General features: G+C 52.9%; 9 protein-coding genes across 9 annotated transcripts; 4 read left to right on the forward strand and 5 right to left on the reverse strand.

The window, feature by feature from the left end:
- Positions 1-831: 831 nt before the first annotated feature.
- Positions 832-1,731, forward strand: DACRYDRAFT_118161 (DER1-domain-containing protein; the record flags this gene model as incomplete). Its single annotated transcript, XM_040770536.1, has 3 exons — positions 832-1,064; positions 1,113-1,203; positions 1,263-1,731. The coding sequence occupies 3 exons, from the start codon at positions 832-834 to the stop codon at positions 1,713-1,715; spliced, it is 777 nt and encodes a 258-aa protein (XP_040626350.1). The 3' UTR covers positions 1,716-1,731.
- Positions 1,732-1,782: 51 nt separating this feature from the next.
- DACRYDRAFT_23977 (uncharacterized protein) lies at positions 1,783-2,260 on the reverse strand. The gene is made up of 2 exons (XM_040773492.1): positions 2,196-2,260; positions 1,783-2,147 (listed from the first exon to the last, which is right to left on the reverse strand). The coding sequence occupies exons 1-2, from the start codon at positions 2,254-2,256 to the stop codon at positions 1,984-1,986; spliced, it is 225 nt and encodes a 74-aa protein (XP_040626351.1). The 5' UTR covers positions 2,257-2,260; the 3' UTR covers positions 1,783-1,983.
- An 834-nt stretch (positions 2,261-3,094) lies between these two features.
- DACRYDRAFT_110175 (uncharacterized protein) lies at positions 3,095-3,871 on the forward strand (the record flags this gene model as incomplete). The annotated part of the gene is made up of 5 exons (XM_040769020.1): positions 3,095-3,294; positions 3,343-3,511; positions 3,565-3,632; positions 3,684-3,721; positions 3,771-3,871. The coding sequence occupies 5 exons, from the start codon at positions 3,095-3,097 to the stop codon at positions 3,869-3,871; spliced, it is 576 nt and encodes a 191-aa protein (XP_040626352.1).
- Positions 3,872-4,154: 283 nt separating this feature from the next.
- DACRYDRAFT_23978 (uncharacterized protein) lies at positions 4,155-4,943 on the forward strand. The gene is made up of 2 exons (XM_040773493.1): positions 4,155-4,762; positions 4,818-4,943. Exons 1-2 carry the CDS (start codon positions 4,591-4,593, stop codon positions 4,880-4,882), a joined length of 237 nt encoding a protein of 78 aa, XP_040626353.1. The 5' UTR covers positions 4,155-4,590; the 3' UTR covers positions 4,883-4,943.
- A 1,606-nt stretch (positions 4,944-6,549) lies between these two features.
- On the reverse strand, positions 6,550-8,775 carry DACRYDRAFT_23979 (uncharacterized protein). The gene is made up of 4 exons (XM_040773494.1): positions 8,646-8,775; positions 8,284-8,593; positions 7,795-8,216; positions 6,550-7,726 (listed from the first exon to the last, which is right to left on the reverse strand). Exon 4 carries the CDS (start codon positions 7,674-7,676, stop codon positions 6,753-6,755), a length of 924 nt encoding a protein of 307 aa, XP_040626354.1. The 5' UTR covers positions 7,677-7,726; positions 7,795-8,216; positions 8,284-8,593; positions 8,646-8,775; the 3' UTR covers positions 6,550-6,752.
- Positions 8,776-9,428: 653 nt separating this feature from the next.
- DACRYDRAFT_56235 (uncharacterized protein) lies at positions 9,429-10,219 on the reverse strand (the record flags this gene model as incomplete). Its single annotated transcript, XM_040775361.1, has 2 exons — positions 9,429-9,707; positions 9,992-10,219. The coding sequence occupies 2 exons, from the start codon at positions 10,217-10,219 to the stop codon at positions 9,429-9,431; spliced, it is 507 nt and encodes a 168-aa protein (XP_040626355.1).
- Positions 10,220-10,582: 363 nt separating this feature from the next.
- DACRYDRAFT_118164 (uncharacterized protein) lies at positions 10,583-14,352 on the reverse strand (the record flags this gene model as incomplete). The annotated part of the gene is made up of 9 exons (XM_040770537.1): positions 10,583-11,267; positions 11,322-12,892; positions 12,942-13,118; positions 13,166-13,403; positions 13,454-13,504; positions 13,553-13,857; positions 13,909-14,010; positions 14,106-14,240; positions 14,289-14,352. 9 exons carry the CDS (start codon positions 14,350-14,352, stop codon positions 10,617-10,619), a joined length of 3,294 nt encoding a protein of 1,097 aa, XP_040626356.1. The 3' UTR covers positions 10,583-10,616.
- A 435-nt stretch (positions 14,353-14,787) lies between these two features.
- On the forward strand, positions 14,788-16,910 carry DACRYDRAFT_110180 (uncharacterized protein; the record flags this gene model as incomplete). Its single annotated transcript, XM_040769021.1, has 4 exons — positions 14,788-15,932; positions 15,978-16,133; positions 16,180-16,707; positions 16,760-16,910. The coding sequence occupies 4 exons, from the start codon at positions 14,788-14,790 to the stop codon at positions 16,908-16,910; spliced, it is 1,980 nt and encodes a 659-aa protein (XP_040626357.1).
- Positions 16,911-17,026: 116 nt separating this feature from the next.
- DACRYDRAFT_90520 (UDP-galactose 4-epimerase) lies at positions 17,027-18,823 on the reverse strand (the record flags this gene model as incomplete). The annotated part of the gene is made up of 7 exons (XM_040776958.1): positions 17,027-17,203; positions 17,249-17,558; positions 17,602-17,682; positions 17,729-17,900; positions 17,947-18,025; positions 18,188-18,228; positions 18,769-18,823. The coding sequence occupies 7 exons, from the start codon at positions 18,821-18,823 to the stop codon at positions 17,027-17,029; spliced, it is 915 nt and encodes a 304-aa protein (XP_040626358.1).
- Positions 18,824-18,918: the final 95 nt, after the last annotated feature.

The raw sequence follows: 18,918 nt of genomic DNA on the forward strand, positions 1-18,918 counted from the left end.
GTACTCCGTCTCGACCACCCGTGCATGGCCAGTTGTGGTCGTTGCAAGTATCTGTCGTCCCGTTGCATGTGCGGTTTCCGGTACCGGAGCAATGATGGGTCATCGTGGTTCGAAGACGACTGTCGAGTAGAAAGATGACTATTGAGTAGAAAGCTGCCAGTGGGGAGACACTTGTCATAGTGGAGGACAATGCCTTGCTGGCAGCAGCAACTCATTTGACCATGGTGCATGCTTCGCCGCATTAATGTTCCACCATAGTTGGTATGGTCAGAGAACCTCAGACATTTCAACATGTGATTGACGCAGCAGCCACCCACGGCAAAATATCACCCCGCCCTTCGAGTGCACAAAGGTATGACGGCATACATGAGAACAAGGAGAGGGCAGAGTTGCGCGCGTATTTCCGGGTGACACTGCACCGGATCAATCCGGCTCTGTTTAAGGCGTATTGGGTAGGTGTCGAGATGCGCGCAATTTGACTCGCACTCGCAGCGCCGTATCCGGGCAACACGCGACTCTGGCTCGCAAACTATACCACATTCACGTCGACTGCAGCTCGTGAGGGCAATTGGTGGCGCGTGAACAACTTGGAGGTGATGACCCCCAAGGAGCTGGAGAAGTGGGGCGGACAGTAATGGGAGACTGTTCAGAGGGAACTCTTGGAAGAGGGTTATGGCCAGACAAACGCTGAACATATGGCCTGAAGTAGCATAAAACAGACAACCCTGTACTATTTGCAGCGTGTCGGCGATAAGCGTAACCCCGCCCACGTCATCCTTCCCTGACACAAGTGTCTGACCTGCATCACACACACTCACTCTCACGCACACAATGTCCCTCTTCGCTCAAGTCAATCAAGAGTTACTCAAGATACCGCCTGTAACACGCACCATCATCCTCTCCACCCTCGGCGTAACACTCCCTTCCCTACTACGCCTTCTCAGCCCTTATGTTCTCCTCTTCTTACCGGACAGGGTAATGCAAGGGGAAGTATGGAGAGTACCAACATCCTTCTTGTATGGCGGATCGGGGATTACCTTCCTATTCGATCTCCTAACACTATAGTACGCTCGCCCTCTCACATTCATGTACCTGTGCCTGACAGTAAGAAGCCGTAACTCCGTAGCGCTGGAAGAAGGCATCTACAGTGGGAGGTCGTACGACTACGCCTACCATCTCCTCCTTTCCTCTCTCGCAATCCTCGTACGCCCCCTTTTACCCTCCCATTGCCCCTACTAACCCCAGACGGTGCTAAAACGCAGATCATCAACCTCCCCCTCCGTTCCTACCTCCACTCTCACACCCTCCTCCTTTCCCTCGTCACACTCTCATCCCGTCTCAACCCCGAACAACCCATAAACCTCATGGGCTTCCTTTCCCTCCCCCTGAAATACCTGCCCTACGCTATGCTGGGTATGGACGCCGTCCTCTCTGGACCGTTGGAAGCGGGACGGGGGCTTACAGGGGTGATCGTCGGTTTGGGTTGGAGCTTGTTGTTAGAGAGACGGCAGGCGCCGGGAGCGCCAGAATGGGTGAAACGGTTCGTAGGTAGTGGGCTGAGAGTGGGGGTGACAGCTGGGGGGAGTGGGGTCGTTAACCCTGGAAGGGCGGGTGGGGCAGGAGCTGGAGGACCGCAGAGGAGGGAAAGGGAGGAGGTGAGGGCTACGGTGACGGGACATAATTGGGGTCAGGGGAGGAGGTTGGGCGCCGAGTAGGCTAATGATGGAGATTTGCGGGTGTATGAGACGGCCTTACCTCGCCTTGCACATATGGCAAAACAGGGGGAAATACATTCTTCTCCTAATCTACTGAGCGTGCGAACAGCGCGTTCGTAAATTAATCCTTAAACTACACGGATGACAGAAGAGTCCACATATCGCCAACCGACGCCCACTTACACCTAGACCAACTCCCCTGACCTACTCCCGCCCTAGCACACCCCTACACTCCCCCCACCGCTCCCCATGTACAAACCTGCTCAGATCAACATATACCCATATCTTGTTCGCCATCCCAAACCGCTCTGCTCCCCTTCGTCGTTATCTGTCTGCTTCTCCAGAGCTCGGAGCCCCCTATGAGAAGCTTGAGCGAATATCTGCCCTCAGACTTGAGGAAGCCGCGATGTGGAAGACCTTCGACGATAGCTCCTTCACGAGTGTCAGGGTCACTGGTCGAATCATGGGTAGACGGCGCACCTGCACAAATGTACACTGCACTCGATGTGTTCAGAGAACCTGGTTGTTGAGTAGTAGCCATATCGTGAGGATGGAGAGAAAAGAGGGGAGACGATGTGAACGGCATGATGTTCTTCATCTGGGGACAGATAATAGACGCGGGGTGAAAGGCCTGGCGGCGTCTATCGAACCATGGACGGAAATCTGGGGTTGTTCATTGCAGGGGTATGGCACAAATAACCTGTGCAACAAATGTCAGTATTTATGAGAACTTGCCCAATGACCTGTAATGTTCTCTATTTGAGCTGGATAGCACTGACCACGTATGCTCCGACCGTCACTGGTTTCGACTGAACCTTTTGCTCTATCCATCACCCCTTTGACTTTTGACTAACAGATTATCATCCATGTCTGGGGATGGATGTGTTTACCGCGCTCTGATAACAACACTGGAGAGAAAGCTATTGAGAAACTTGACGTGTGCTTGCTTCTGTTGGCGCTTCTATTTGCGTTTCCCGTGACAACGGAATTTACGTCAGACAGAACACAGCCTCTTTTCATGAAAGCTAATTGATGGTCCTCCTCACACACGTCCACCACACGCTCGTCCACTGAATTTCGAACCTGACTGCATACCGGAATCTCTCATATTGCTGCCTCGCTTTACTCCAATCGGCATGGCAATGTTCCGCTAATATGGTTCAGGGGCAATGTTGCCGTTCATGCCGAGCATCTCCAGCCATAACAGGCCCCGGATCAACGTTCATATATCTTTGTTCAATTCCCCGTGCAACAAGTGAGATGGTGTTGGTCGCAAGTATGTTTACAAACAATGCACGACCTGAAATTTGTATTGCTCGAAGCATCTGCCCCCTCCAGTTCCTTGCTCCCCTTGAATCCGGCTTGGAAACTGTCGCATTATGGCACGATTTGTAAAGTTGACGTTGCTTGCTTTTCTGGTCTTCTTCAGCTCTGCTTGTGCAACTCCCTTTTCCTCAGAAAAGCACACTCACAGGAGAGAGACCAATGCGGATCGCTTCGCTCGTGGACTACCCCCTCTCAAGCCTGTGAAACTATACGACCCCAGCCGAACTGGTCCAGCACTCGCACGCCGTTCTGTGTCCGTCGTCTTCCTCAATCCTTGTGTTCAAAGCTGATGAAGAAATAGCACTCCTCTGACTGGATCACTGCAAATAACTCCTGTGGGATCGAACACGCCGATCTGTTGGATGAACGGCGCTTCACAGAGCTGCACTGCTCCGTCATCCGGTGCTGCTCCATTCACGGCTTCTGTTGGGGCCGGATCGCCATCAGCCCAAGAACTTGACATTAACTCCGTATGTTTTTACGACTACTGAATGCGTGCGTGAGTCGGAGCTGACACCTGCAGGGAACGTATTCGGGCGATAGCCTCATAGCTTGCACGTACGATACCGCGAACCAAGGTCCTGATACAAAGTGAGCCGCGTCCGTAGGTTTGACGTCGCATTTCGTTGACGGCATCTGCAGCGAATTCTTGTTCCTCACGCCGTATAATGGCTTGTATAGTATGTCTCTCTACTGGTTTCATTTTATGTTCGCTCATTCAATGACCAGCCGATGCCGGTGCTGCTCCGAGTTATGATTCCGCCTCATCATTGTACTACGAGTCTACCATGCATGGCCTTTTCCCATGTCATCGAAGTCATCCTCCCTAATTTCTCTCCCGTAGTGGACTGTGGACTCCTCAGGCATGATCAGCGCAACATGAGTCAACTCCGACAGCAGTGAGTTACATACCTCCTTCATTTGCGTACAGCGGTTAATACCATGCACAGGCACTACCTCACTGCTATTCTGGGTCGCCGGTTCTGGCTCAACATATGAGCTCTTTGCAACAGGTGATCCCACCTGGCTTGCTAATCAGGGATACACCCAAGTCGTGCGTCTCACCCTAATTCCTTACAGACAAGCTGATTCGCGTGACAGACATTACAAGTCACATGACCCTATTTCGTCTGCTGAAAGTTCGCTCGAGTTGGCATTCACGAAGTTATCAGATAGATCAGAGAGTATACCACGGAATGGAACAAACACAGTTACGTGATACGCGACGCGTCGACTTAGGGACGCGTCTCCTGGACGCGTCATGTTTGACATGACTCTGAAACAGGTATTTGGTGCATATCACTCACGCCTGTGGCCAACCGTTGTGACTCAATGCCTTACACCGCTGGACACGACAATGTACTGCGGCACCTATTTCGGCAGCAATGCCGGACTGAACCAATGCGAGACATCATGACTTCTCACTCGGTAGTGAGGTCTGAGCCATGCTGTCGGACTTGTTGATAAACAACATACCCAATTGTGTGGAAAGGGATTGAGCACTATATTAGCATGGTTGTTCTCCCAAGTTACAAGGGTTACTCTCAGCATGGCTGTCTTGAAGAACATCGTACTCGCTTTTCTGCTACTAACAACTGCTCAAGCCTGGTCGGCTGCAGGATGGGGCAAGCCTGGAAACAGGAGAGACACAAACGCAAATCGATTTGCAAGGGGTCTTAGTCCCTTACCTCCTCGGCGGCTATACGAAGCCACGCGTGTTGGTGTGTCTTTCCGTTCTCTTCTGGCGGATCTGTCTCTGAACCACGATTATTCCAGGCCCGCCGCTAGCCCGCCGCTCTGTGTACTTCCTCTGCTCTCCAACTAAATCTGGCGCAGGCTAACCTCCTCAAGTACTCCTCTGACAGGATCCATATCCGTCACCGCGCAGGGAGACGATTTGCCCACGTGCTGGCTAGCGACATCCAACACTTGTTCTTCAACTTCAGGCATGGCAATGATCTTCACCCCTTCTGTTGGGGCGGGAGCTACTACATCGCAAGACTTGAATATCCTTTCTGTATTTCTTTTGCCTTTGCTTCAGGGAACTGGCTCATGGGCTACGATAGGGAGACTTTGCAGACTATGATCTGATAGGGCAGACGGTGACGTATCCTAACCAAGGCGCTAGTTACGAAGGGTAACCTTCATCCTCTCACACGGGAGTACCACTAACGTGGCATAGGTCGTACCTCACTGTAGGGTCGTACTTTAACACCCACAGTACGTTCGCCCCAGATGTAGCATGGAAGCGGCTGACAAGGAGTAGCGGCCCCGGGCGGTCCAGGCCAGTTTGACATCCTAAACGACTTTTACTTCGAGTCGGCTATTGTGAGCCTCCCTCCCTTCTGTCATCGGCAGCTCACAAATGCGCTGACAGTGGTCTGTCAATTCCGTGGGGGATGTGAGCCTCTCCTGGGTTAACCAGGATACCTGTATGCCCTCTGGTGTGCTCCTGCAGGCCCAGCTAACCCTACCTAGTGGTCGTCCCACTGAACCTGTTCGTCGTTATATCAGAAGGAGAGACCTTGGTATACGCGACCGCGATCGAGAGCGTGATAACGGATATGGGCGGGATACCTGTGGTGCGCACTCATTTCCCTGTTTCGCCGGCCCGGACTCATGACGTGCAGACGCTCAAGTTTTACCAGCCACCGCCTTAGGCTTATCGAGTTAGATCGACCATGTCAACTCCGTGTATACCCGTTTTGATGGAATGATACCCGGTGCATATGAGCGATCTTCCTCCCTCTCCCTAGTCCCCTTAACCCTTGAATGTGTGCCTATCCCTTGCAATGGCATTGCGTGGGTTATGTACTGGCAGTCATCACACATTTGGCTCATCCAGTTCGCTTTCGACAACAGTAAAAGATACGCGAGACTCCCTTTTTAAGGCAGGCGGCAAAATTCAGACTTCTCACTCCGGCAGAAAGATCGGTCGTTCACTATCTCATGGTTGACCGAGCACCTGAGTCCGCCCTCCTCTCTGCAACACAAACCACCAGAGACCTGCTTACCAATGCAATACAGGCATCTTTGTGTACGTGACGGAGGATAGAATGTGCACGAGAACAGGCAGAACAGTGCTTTACCTTCATGTCAACGTAGCACATCTCTTCCTCACAATAGCTCATGAAGGTAACTTGGCTCGCAAAGCCCAGCCAGTAATCTATGCCTTCTCGCCTGTGCGAACAGAGAAAGGAGACAATTCAGCAAGTCCAGCGGCATGAAGTATGTCTCCGGTGGTTCTTCGGAGCGTCCGAGTAGGAGTTATGGGGGCAGCTGGGTATGGACGCTACTGGCGTAGCCAGCTAGCAGTCGTAGGTGCTAGAGCGAGTCATTTCCCCGAGACTGGCAGGCAGGCAGCAATAGAGGCTGAGGACAGTTCGAAAATCAAATTCCCCCTCTTTGGTATTACATTACATCGTGTACCTAACATCTATCGAAGTATATACGTGTCCAACCGACTGAAGCTCTAACTCATGCACTTCTTGGTGCTCGGGCTGGGGGGTTCCGGCTCTGTCGTTTCGGGATGAATGACGGAGTGGATGGGAAAGCGAGCGAGCGAAGGGAGCTAGTCCGAGTAGCAGTCCGAGAAAAGAAAGAACGCGAGGCAGAGGCCTGGACGTCGACAGCCCAGAGCGACCCATCCAACCCAAGTCCATCGAAACGAGTGCGTAGTCCCCGCAAGCCCGAAAAGTGCCAGTAGGGAGATTACTGCACCGGTTCGCCCTCATCTTCCACCCACTCCCATTCTTCTTCGCACACACCATCATCTCCTGTTGCTGTGGTAGTCGCGGTAGGAGCAGGAGTGGTGCTCGGTCCCGAGCTGTGGGAGGTGGTATGTGTGCTGGAGGAATGAGAAGACGCTGTGGAGGAGTGGGTGGAGCTTGGGAGATGAGATGTTGAGGACGGCGAGGCGTGGGAGCTCGAGGACGCCGAGTGTGAACTCGAGTGGGAAGAGCTGGAGCTGGAAGACGCGTGCTCGCTCGAGTGGCTAGAGCTAGATCCAGAGGTCGCACTCGCCGGCCGGGTAGAGCCTGAGCTGACACTCACAGGGACAGCAGTCTGCACCACTGTGCGTGTTACGAAACTCGTGACGATATCGTCGACGGTGACGGTGACGAAGTCTGTGACAGTAGTAGCAGAGACAGAGATTAAGACTATGCCGGAGAAGGAGAAGGTGGGCGTAGGCATGGTGTGCGTCAAGCTGGGCGTATGGGTGGTGATGGGAGAGGAGGGAATCGAGCTCGAGGAGAGGGAGAGGTCAGGCTTTGGCGAAGGGGTGTGGGAGCTGGACGTGGAGTGGGAAGTGGTATGCGGGGTTGTGCTTGTGCTGGTCATACCGGTAGGGGTTACGACGCCCACACGCATGCCGTCCACGCCGTACATCCATCCTTCTGTCGCTGACGTGGGGAGGAGGTCGAACCCGACGCTCAGCGTGGGTGGTGCCTGACCTGATTGGGTAGGGGAAAGCGAGGGAGGGACTGGGAGGGTGACGGCCCTCGCTTGAGGAGGAGGGGAGGAGTAGCCTGGATCGTGCCAGAATCCATAGGAGAGAGTGAGGCGAGGTAGGAGAGGGAGTGGGCGGGCCTGCGCTGTTAAGAGGAGGAGGAGGAGTGAGAGAGACCGGCTCATGCTGCACGAGGAATGGATGGAGGAAGGCGTGGGGAAGGAGAGAGGCGAGCCTAGGGAAACAGAGAGGAAATTATACGGCATGAGTGGATGCATGTTGAATGAGAAATGATGGACGCACAATGGACGCGTTACCTGTGTTAAGTCATTGGAGGCGAGGTACCACAACAGACAGGTCACGTGCACGCGAGGCACACAACAGTCATCTCTTGGTTCGGACGAGGCACAGGTGTAGAAGTGATGGGACGTAGACCTGATCCGCAGTAGTGTTGGATATAGAATGGGCGTTCTATTCTTGTCGCCGGGCCTGCAATCTCGGTACCAGTCGCCTTTGACCCATAAGAGCAGCGCTTCAGATCCATAGTGTTGTCATAGGCCGTGGAGGCGAGATACTTCAGGCGAGAACATGTGTGTCATGAAGTGGGTCGCGTATGGATCGGTCACGATCTCCAACACCAAAGCCAATCCACCGCGAACGCCTCAAATATATCGCTCTAGTCGGTTCTTGTATCTCACGCTGGTGTTTTATGTGGCAAGCGCCTACTGTTCGCACAAGCAGCATATTAGGGACGATCAGTCATTCTGTCTGCCAGTGATGAAGGAGACGCACAATGCTCTTGTCCCGTGCATAAGTGACAATAGAATGCGAACATTCGACTGCTTGGCCAGCAAACTTCACAAGTGTTTGTTCCCTAAACTTATTCAACCCTAGTCGTTGCTACCTTGTCCAACTGGCGCGCCTCAAGTTGGAAAACGAACACGCCATGTAAGATCGAGGCGAGGTCGAGCAGGTGGTTCTCCTGCTCTAGCGGGACGTCGATCAATTGTCAGCGCGTTAGGCGCACGATATGCTGAGCGGAGGGATTGATGCACCTTGTATGCAGCTGACATCATGCCCCATGATTGGTAAGTGGATGTACCTGCCATATATTCACGTTAGTCGCAAGTTTTCTTCGCCGTAGCAGCACGCACCTGTGTTTCCCTATCGATACGTTGACAAACCACTCCAGATTTATATCAGCGAGCGCCACCCGCTTTCCCTAGCTCGTTGTTGAACAGACGTTGTAGGCTTTGCAACTGGGCGACAGCTTGTGGGATGTACGCAGCGTCTTGTCAGAGGAGGGATGTCCAAATCCAGGAGAATCGTGTGAGTTCGGGAAAAGGAGCACATTGACGTTGATTGGATATATTACTTGGCCTGTCTTGGTGTGCGTGTGTGGAATAGCTAGAGAACAAACATCAGTAAACGTCACTGAAGGGAAGATATGGAACGTACCATCCCCTGCCGCTGCTCAGCTCCTCCACACCTAGGCCACACTGAGATTGTCGACCCCCTTCTAGAAGGATGGGTATTGCATACCGTGACTTTGACGTTGGACCCTGGTGTACATTGTCTGCTGAGCGTCTCAGTCTGGGGCACTGTCAATCACATGAAAAGGGAACGCACAGAGAATCAGTCAGGTCACGACGAAATGGAGCAGAGCGGTTGGATACGGCGAACAGATGTGCATGAGCTAGAGCTCGGCATTGCCAATCAGAAGCTCGAGCACATACTTGTCGACGGATGGGTTATGTTGAGGGAGAAAGGTCCTATCTTTCCCCGTGATGACTTGGTGACTTCGTTGGCTGTAGTGAAGCTGTGATGTATCGTCGCTGGCTTCCCTCACATGCATTGCCTGCAAGTCCCCTTGCATGTCGTTATTTTTGACTGCACGCACTCGGGTTCTCCAACAACCGTCACCAGTTGTTCTTCTCTCAAAGTTTCACGTTAATCCATCTGGATTGTCTGCCGAGGATTGAACGTTTTCGCGGTGAGCTGGGAGGAGCGATGTTGTCCATCCTCCATACGCCGTCTCGTGCGACACAGACCAGATGTACGACGAACGCAAGGTCGTCGACCACCAGCTCAAACTTCTGGCAACACAGCTCTCTCGCTGGCTTGAGGATCTCTGTCAGTGTCGCCGGAGAGAATGATAAAACAGTATCGTAGTCCGTTTGAGCTTCGTACACAGCTTGGGAGAGGGAGGGGAGCGACTGCCGCTCCGGGTCGAGATGGGCGTCGTAGGCCTGCTTTCCCATATAGGGCGGGGAAAGATATACTCACTGCAAATCACAGGCCTTTTCTATAGAGTTAGAACGGGCGAAACTTACCACACATTTATAGACTGTTATGAGTAAAATAGCTAGAATAGAGTCAAAACAGTCTAGATTAGTCAATAACAGTGTGGTAACTTTAACTTGACAAACTCAGGAAAGTTACGTCTGATTTGCGGTGACTGTTCCTCCACCCACCGTCCGCTAGCCTCCATCTCCCTCACCTGCTCCTCCTCTGCTTCCTCCTCTTCTTCGTCCGACGGTAAGTGACTAGCTTGATACATCCCGTCCAAGCCATGTCGTGCACCCTGACGGTAGGGAAGAGGGCGCATAAGACGGGCAGACGAGGACGGGTACGGCGGGTAGCGGAATATGATGGACGTGCCTAGTGTTGAGGAGGTGGTGACGAGGAGAAGAGCGATGGGCGGTGTGGGTGGTGCAGGAGAGGACATGTTGAGTGCAGAGCAGTGCGCATGAGCGAGTGTAACAGGTCCAATCAGGCGGCCCTTTATGATTGTCGCTCAACTTCATGGATAATAACTTCCAACACAGAAAATACTATGTACAGGCTCGTGTACCGCATCATGAACAGTGAGTAGCTATTCCGTGATAGGGGTGTAACACTCCGTCCATCGTGTACCGTGAACAAACCGGCTCAAGTCAAGTTCATAGGTCGGGCCAGGTATAACCTGCACAAGATCTTTGCTATACAAGTGAGGGATGATATCTGGTGGGACCCATAACAGAAGATCCCGCTTGTTTCCCATTATCCATCCGGTACGGCGGTTGAGCCAAATGCCTCTTTCGGTGTGTGGCGGAGGGATGTATGGCTGTATCATTTGATGATGCTCAGAAGGGGAGGAGTGAAAGGCGACTTCCGACCAGCACCCATTTATTGTCCAAGTCATCGGCCGCTTCGTCTTCCTCCGGGTCCGAACATTCACATGATAAAACGGACGGCGCCAGGCTACGAGCCAGAGGATTGGCTGCTGTGGTGTCCTCTGGTGATGGAAAACCTCCCAATGGTTGGTTCGCCAGAGATGTCTGCTGTGAGTCGGGGTGGGATGGACTTGAACCAATGTCGATAACGCCGCAGGTCGCGATGGAATCGAAAGGTACCCGGAGACGCACATCAAGTGCTGCAACAGTCTGGGAAATAGCTGCGACGGGGCTACAGTCTTCCTCAGCTGCGGCGTTCGACACCCTCACCGTGCGGTCGTCGGACCCGGACTCGATGCGCTTGTCATCGTTTGAGAACACGACACACAACACCCCTGCATCATGCTCGGGAAGGTGCTTAGGCGCAGGCCACATGGTATTTAGAGGAGATGCCACTCGATGTATATGTGAAAAATACCCACGGTACACATCCGCAACCTTCGATGTCGTCGGCGTCCAACCCAGCGCGGATATGTACGTGTGTGCTGCCGAGATCGAGATACAGGGACGAAATGTGCGAATAAACCGTCCTGCGTCCTGCGCTATTATGCGGATTTCAGCCTACATCACATAATGGTTCAGATAAAGATCAACAGGGAATGGGAAAACTCCCACCGGTAACCGATCCCCAACCGCATCCAAACACGCATGTACTTCATGGAGAATGTCCGCGACGCTCGCAGCCTCTACCCAGAACAGAAGCTTCCTCGTGAAGAATTGGCGAAGTAAGCAGGCGATCTCAAAACGATGTCGGAATTCGTCATTGCACTGCGCCAGATGATGGCCCCAGTAAGCACAGGCGTATGCGAGTTCTGCTGACACTTTGTTCTTGAATCCTCCTCTTGCCCGCATATCCGAGTTGGAGAGGTAAGAGGACGCGATACCGCCTATGTTGAAATGTAGCTGGGCGTCGAGGAGCCGGAGACAGGCTTCAGCAAGTCTTTCGTGGTGGCCCGAGTTACCAATAAAGAACTCTCCAGCTCGTGAGGCATCTTGGAGGAACTCGGAGAAGGAAATGTGGAGAGGCCGTATCTTTTCATCCAAGTTAACACCGTTAACACCGCTCAGCAGTGATCCGAGAGATCGAAGCATGATCTCCCAGTCGACCGGAGGTTCGGGATATACGGAGTCTAGAAATGCGAGAATAGAAGTCATCGGCAGTGGTTTGAACAACGTGAGGATCATGCCCATAACCGATCTGAAGAAATTCAAATGTGCAGTACCCTCCATATAAGAGTCCTGTGTTTGTTGAGGGAAAACTGCTGCAAGCGCCGTCTTATACAACTCGTCCAGACCGTTATCCTGATGTGCCATTACGTGACGGTACCGTGTGAGGGGTAGTTCTGCTTGGCTAGTCGTGATATATTGACAAGCAAGAGATGCCCATTGGAATACGCCCTCGGATCTTCTTGCTAGAGCCTTGAACTGATCGTCTGAAAGTGCGCTCTCCATAGCTCGCTGTGACACCTTGATAATGTCTGTGTTGAAAAAGTAACGGATATAAGCAAGGATGTCTTTGACGAGGTCATCCTGCCTCTCAAGGGTGGATAACCGTGTCACGTGAACGTTATCCGTCGGTTGGAAGACATCACTGATATCAGTCTCATCCCTGGCCACGAGGAAGAAACGAAAGCACACCGGAATCTCTTTCGCTCCCCTTGCCAGAACTTGAAGCATTTGTTTGCGCTTAGATGGCGTGCCGCTTTCATCAAGCGCATCCACTACAATCCCGATCGTGCCGCTCGCATCCAGCTGCCCAGCTGGCTTGAGAAGGAATCTTTGGAACTGGGTGACAATATTCGCCGTGCCGCACGTGTTCTTATCATCCCGAACAGACATGGAGAGCGCGGCCTTGAACGCGGGGCGACCAGCACATAGATCATTCGCAATGTTTCTGCATAGAGCAACGGGTTTTCGTGTCCCAGCCTCGTTCCGGTTAAAACAGAACATCGACCCAAGTTGACCACTTTCACTGAGTCGGCCTGCGATCGTGTGCGCAATTGTAGACTTGCCCGTGCCAGCAAGTCCAAGGAGGACAAAGATCCCGGCGGTCTTAGAACTTTCCGAATTCGCCCATTCTGTGATCGTTTCCAGCAGTGCGGTTTGAGTGCCAGGGAGACAGCACTTGTCAGGATCATAACCCGCTTCTTCGACATAATGGATGTCGTCGATATTCAGCGTAGCGCCTAGCGCACAGTGGGCTGTCGAGCACAGTGCACACAAGGCAACACCTACCCATAGCCTCGACCTCAGCAACTATCTCATCGGTCTTCAACGCCATGCGAAATGTCGCAAGCTCCATCCGGAGTTTTGACCCATCTCGGAAGTCTTGCCTCAATGAGATGAAAGCATCCTGATATCGCTTGATGACCTTGTCAGGGCTGGATTTCAGCTGCTTCGCGAGCCGTGATACTGTTCATAGCTCAGTGAAAGACGAGAGCACCAACGGACTGACGTACAAAAGCCCTTGTCTTTGCAATACGTTTTGATGAAGTCAGCACACTCGCTTGTCTGACTGGCCAGTCGAATCAACGCTTTCTCCCGCGAGTGGTCGTTACCTGGAGAGTGTCTGATCTTGTCCAGTTCCCGTGCGTCCTTGTCTGATTGACGCGCTTCCTTGATGAAATCATACGTTTCCTCCATCGTGTCGACGAGTGTCATGATCTTCTCATCTCGGTCTCTTTGAGCTTTCACAGCCTGATTAGGTGTCAGCAGATCCTACACTGAGCATGGAGTGTGATGCTAACTTTGTATGCAGCCTTTATTGCCGAGCAAGCAATTTTTGCGAATGGATGGACCTGGCCATGATGAGTGCTGGCACGGTAGATCGTGCGTGAATTGCGCACCTCGCACACCACGTTGGTCACATCTACAAACCAATTCATCTTGTCCAACAATGGACCCCACGCATTCTCAATACTCTCCAATGGGTCTTCCCGGTCTTTCACTCTGCTCGCAATGTCCTCTAAATCACCTCTTGTTGATAAAACGTGCATTGTTCCTGAAGCTGCGATGACCTCATTTACGACAAGCCCCACACTGGAGTCGTCCGTCCCAGGCTCGGCCCCGTCCTTCTCATCCGAGTTGCAGACCAAGTTGATTTGAATCACAGGCGTGGCATTGGACGTCGAACTACAGACTAGTGGTATGGCTAGGGGCATACGTGAATGCAAATCCGCGCGAATGGAGAAATCCGACGCACGATTCTTGGTCTCCAACCACTGGCCTGGGGGCATCTCAGCCATGCCCACTTCTTCCACCGGTCTTTTACTGTGGCTCTTGTACAGTGTGACCTTGAGTATGGCTGTCGGCGCGGCGACGTTGTGAGAGTCATCAGCAATCAAGGCCACAACGTGGGGAGGACTAAGACGCACAGCTGGCGCTTATCTTCCTCTTTACTCCATGACACCGTGCCCTTTCTCGTCTTGATCTCCCTGCTCTGCCCGATGTTCCCACCGTCAACAGCAAGTCGAATGAAGTATTTCCCCTGGGACTTGGGAATAGGACGGCGAACGAGGCCTGTTATTGTAGCGCCTGTGTGGGCGTCAGAACCGGCGTGATGACGGAGACAAAGTCCCGCACCTGCGTATGTAAATACGGGCACCAATTGTTGCTGTCCCCTTTGATTACGAGCAGCAGCTGCCATCGATGTGTCGTCACCAAATGATGTCTGGGGATTGTCAAATCGTTGTTGACCTCGTTGTGGTTCGAATCAAGGATACATTACCTAGCTCGTAAGAGGTAGGTTAAAGTCTCCCCGGGAAGTATCTGTGCCACGGCTCTCCTCCTTGTCCGCACTTTTGCAGCCCTCCCATTGGGTCAAACAGAGAATTGACGGCTCCGACCTACAACCACTGCACAGCTACATCACGCTGGCGTCCTTGAAGCCAAAAAATAATAATTTCTCGCATTGGAATTAATTTCAAATATGTAGATACTATGTTGATGTAAGAGTAGATTTCATTCTCAACTTGTTCGAGGTGAAATGATTTCCAAATGGTTATTATTTTCAATGTTAGGGTCCTCAAGTTCGACTTCACGGACAAGGGGGGGAGAGGTAGGGCAGTTCTCAGCACTCAACATGTCCTCTCCTGCAGTAGCCACGCCGCTCATCGCTCTCCTCCTCGTCACTACCTCCTCAACACTAGGCACGTCCATCATATTCCGCTACCCGCCGTACCCGTCCTCGTCTGCCCGTCTTATGCGCCCTCTTCCCTACCGTCAAGGTGCGCGGCATGGCTTGGATGGGATGTATCAAGCTAGCCACTTACCGTCGGACGAAGAGGAGGAGGAAGCAGAGGAGGAGCAGGTGAGGGAGATGGAGGCTAGCGGACGGTGGGTGGAGGAACAGGTAGAGTATCTCTTTCCCCGTCCTATCTGGGAAAGCAGGCCTACGACGCCCCTCTCAACACGGAGCAGCAGTCGCCCACCTCCCTCCCCCAAGTTGGGTACGAAGCTCAAAAAGGACTACGATACTGTTTTATCTTTCTCTTCGGCGACACTAGCAGAGATCCTTGAGCCAGCGAGGGAGCTGTGTTACCAGAAGTTTGAGCTGGTGGTCGACGACCTCGCATTCGTCGGACACCCGGTCTGTGTCGCACGAGACGGTGTATGGAGGATGGACAACATCGCACCTCCCAGCTCACCGCGGAACGAGCCAACGGAGAAAAGGGAGCGCATCTCCTTCTTTCATCTTGTGCTCGTGCTCGACCGCCCGGACCCAGCGAGCTACCATAGCGCGGACCTCTCTTCCTTCCTCGCACCCTACCACGCACAAGTCGCGTTCAAGCTCACTGCTGGGCTGGTACATGAGGAAGTTCGGGCAGAGTATGTGAGCAAGCACTGTGCGCGGCTGGCAGAGATGCAGGAGCGAGTGAGGGGGAAGGGAGGTTGGTATGACCAGTTCTGCGACGAGGCTACTGGGGAGGCGGGCGACGAGTTGGCTAGGGTTATGAGAGAGGTGTTCGAGGCTGTTTCGAGGGATGGGAGTGCAAGAGTGAGGATCAACCATATTGTTGTCGATGTCCAACTTCCACCTGCGGATGACGAGGATGAAGAAGACGAGTCGGAGAATCTGGATTTGGAGAAGACTGTGTATGGCTGGGTGCCGCGGTTGAGGCCGTGGAGCGCTCTGTTGATGCTGGAAGAGGTCGATGAGCTTCCGGAGGAGGTGGAGGACCAGGAGTTCAGGCAACGATTTTTCGACACTCTAGAACCGACGCTGTCGTACGTCTTCTCTCTCTCCCGGTGATTTGGCTGATGACAGTACAGGTTGTCGGACATGAGCAACCTGCTTGATCTCGACCTCTGGGCGGACGTCTACCCTCTGGCTCGAGCTCTTATCTACACCCGCAAGGCTAAGCTTGTAGACGTAGTACGCGAGAACCTGAAGAGTGTGTACTACCCCACGTCGAGCGTGGAGCCTTGGTGCGTCCTCCATTCCTGCGTCATTTAGGTATGCTGAAGTGTGTAGCCCTGCGGACCACTTCCATGATTTTTCGCGCGCGTTCCCGACCCTTCCCCACTTGGCTACCATCCTCTCCTCTCTTTCGCTCTCCCCGGTCCCTTTCTCCTCTATCGTTCCTGCGTCCAAAGATCGACCGTTGTATTTAGAAGCGCTCATATGGCTGCTGAAGCGCAACCTCCTGCAGATGATGCATGTCCGTGTCCGCCTCATCGCCCCTCAAGAACTGAAAGAATCCTTCGCTTTACACCGAGCTCGCAAACTGTCGATGACGATGACAGAGCCTACATCCTCTAGCTATTCCCCTGAAACACCCTTTCTTGCAAACGGCCTCTTATCGCCGATGCTGCTCCAGCGTACCCGCCTCCCGGTACACCAACCCGGTTCTGAAGAAGACTCTTCGAGCGACCAGGAACAGGAGGAAGAATTGGTACCTGGGGTGATTGTCGACCCTGGCCGTGCTAGCAAGATAGAACGCAGATGGCTGGATGAGATGAATCGCGGGAAAGAGCAAAGAGTCGTTGACTTGTTCGAGAGGTGCGCCTGTTTCCCTTTACTGTGAGTGAAATTGCGCGCTTATGCGTGGCAGACTGCTCCCGTACTTTGACGGGAAGACGACAGTGGACGAGATACTTTACAGGACTGAAGTGGGGAGGAGGGACCTGCGCGAGGTTTTACATCTGTATGACCCTTATGTGAGTCTTGAACCTGGAACTGAACTGTCGAATAACCCCATATAGGTGCTTACGTCGCTCCACTGCTAGCGCGTAGGGATGCGACAAGGACGTAAGGATGCGACATTTGATTTTGGTATGCTTCTGTTGGTACCCACTGAACCCAGCTGACTAACCCCCAGTTATTCTTGCTCCACGTGAACCCAGCCGAGCATCTTGTGCGCCTTGCTGCAGTCGAAGAATCCTTTCGTACCGCTCATATCACCTTTGATAGGGACGCCGGGCCACCATTTTTGGATCAGCTCCATCGTCGGCTCTTTGCGATCCGTGACGGGAGCGACGATGTAGAAGATCTCGTGCTGTACTCACGTCACTCCAAGTTCACGACAACGCTGTTGACGCACCCCCACAAAGTCTCCCGCAGTGATAGCGAGCAAAAACGCACGGGCTGCTGCACTTGGATTGACCCAGCTCCACAACCACCTGGCATCTTCTTCCTCTTCCCTCGGCTCCAATTCCTTCAAGAGAGATAACTCGGTGCATCGCAGCGAGACGATTCGCATGTCCGGGTAGATGCGTGCGAAGGAGGCGCATTGCGTTTCTACCAGGGCTTTGCTCAACGCGTACGGATCGGAGGGGCAGGGAGGTATCGTCTCGTCCAGCGGGAAAGAGGTGAATTCGATCTTGCCTTGGGAGTATGCCAGACCGTGTGCACTGTAACCAATCAGCAAGGTTTACGAGCAAACGTAATGCTTACTTGATGGATGAGGCGAAGACGAAGCGCTTGATGCCCAGTCCGCCTGCAGCATGAAGAGCGTTATATCCAGACTGGGCATTTCTGGATCCTGTCATTTGCAGCACGATATCTTTCTAGACATACGCACACATTGTGAACGACATGATCACCTCTTTTTATTGGATCTGGCACCGCTGCGAGGTGTATCACTGCATCTGCGCCTCGGAACGCCTCCTTGACAGCGTTGTAGTCGGTCGCTTCAGCTGTGCGCTGCTCGGACACGCCATCCCCAGAGTCCTTCTCTGGTGTCCTATTGATCTCTGGGAGAGAATAAGCACGGCTAGGAGGAGAGATGGACTGTCGAACCAATGACATAATGACCTTGCTCTTTCAAGTATTTGGTCAGTACTTTGCCCACCAGTCCCCTTGCCCCAGTTACAGCGATCTTCAGAGACATCGAGACGAATGAATGGGTCAAGTTAGAGCAGATATTATGATTTCAGCTCTCGTACGATTCTTGATCTTATATATACCCCTGGTGCCAACTACTGTATAAGTATCTTCGACCCCGCATGCCGTTCTTAGAGCTGGCAGTGAACCCTTTCACGCGCTCTGACACCGCGGATGTGGTGTATTCCAGTTCTCTCCCTTTCCGAAGTCCATTCCAGAGTGTGTCCCATGTCGACAAGGTGCAGAAGAAAGGGCGTGGGTGAAGCGTGTTCTGGCCAGGCAGGTGGTCTAGTCCCACCCTCTTCTGGCCATAACACGTGATAGAAGCGTGGTTATCCGCCGGCTGGCCAGTGCTGGACACGATGTACCATAAGGGTGAGGACTTCCGGACTTCGGGGATGGAAGGGGTTAACCAGCTGGCGACTTCGCCCTTTGTATACTCTACTTTCTCCTTATTTGGAAGGCGGCGAATGCCGCACGCTATAACAAGGTACATCGCTTGCTCAAGATGTGGGAACGTGCTGCTGTTATCTTCAACATGCTTGCTATGTAAGAGAATCTCGCGACATCGTCTCGACTCTGGCCGTACAACGGCTCAGCAGATAACCCTTACAGAAACGAGAGCTGCAGGTCGACCGTCCAGCTCACAGCCTCAATTAGGCAGGGCCGATGATCGATCATGTGTCGGGACAGAAGAAGGGCAAGGAACTAACGGTGCCTCGGATGTTGCTGGCCAACCAATATTTCGCAGGCTAGGAAGCGGTCTATTATATACTGTTGTGTTAGTACACATGTTTGTAGAGCGGGAGTGAGGCGGGTCCTTACATGGCAGGTTGGGGTTGAGATCTAATCTGGACAATCGTAGACACTGCCGAGTTAGGATAACTG

Source organism: Dacryopinax primogenitus, assembly GCF_000292625.1.
Source record: "Dacryopinax primogenitus strain DJM-731 SS1 chromosome Unknown DACRYscaffold_16, whole genome shotgun sequence".
Taxonomy (NCBI): Eukaryota; Fungi; Basidiomycota; class Dacrymycetes; order Dacrymycetales; family Dacrymycetaceae; genus Dacryopinax; species Dacryopinax primogenitus.

Coding starts and splice junctions, on each gene's coding strand:
- DACRYDRAFT_23977 (XM_040773492.1), bottom strand. CDS start 2,256: ATGGCTACTACTCAACAACCAGGTTCTCTGAACACATCGAGTGCAGTG. Junction 2,148..2,195: donor TGCAGTGTACATTTGTGCAG/GTGCGCCGTCTA, acceptor ACACTCGTGAAG/GAGCTATCGTCGAAGGTCTT.
- DACRYDRAFT_23978 (XM_040773493.1), top strand. CDS start 4,591: ATGGCTGTCTTGAAGAACATCGTACTCGCTTTTCTGCTACTAACAACT. Junction 4,763..4,817: donor ATACGAAGCCACGCGTGTTG/GTGTGTCTTTCC, acceptor CGATTATTCCAG/GCCCGCCGCTAGCCCGCCGC.
- DACRYDRAFT_23979 (XM_040773494.1), bottom strand. CDS start 7,676: ATGAGCCGGTCTCTCTCACTCCTCCTCCTCCTCTTAACAGCGCAGGCC.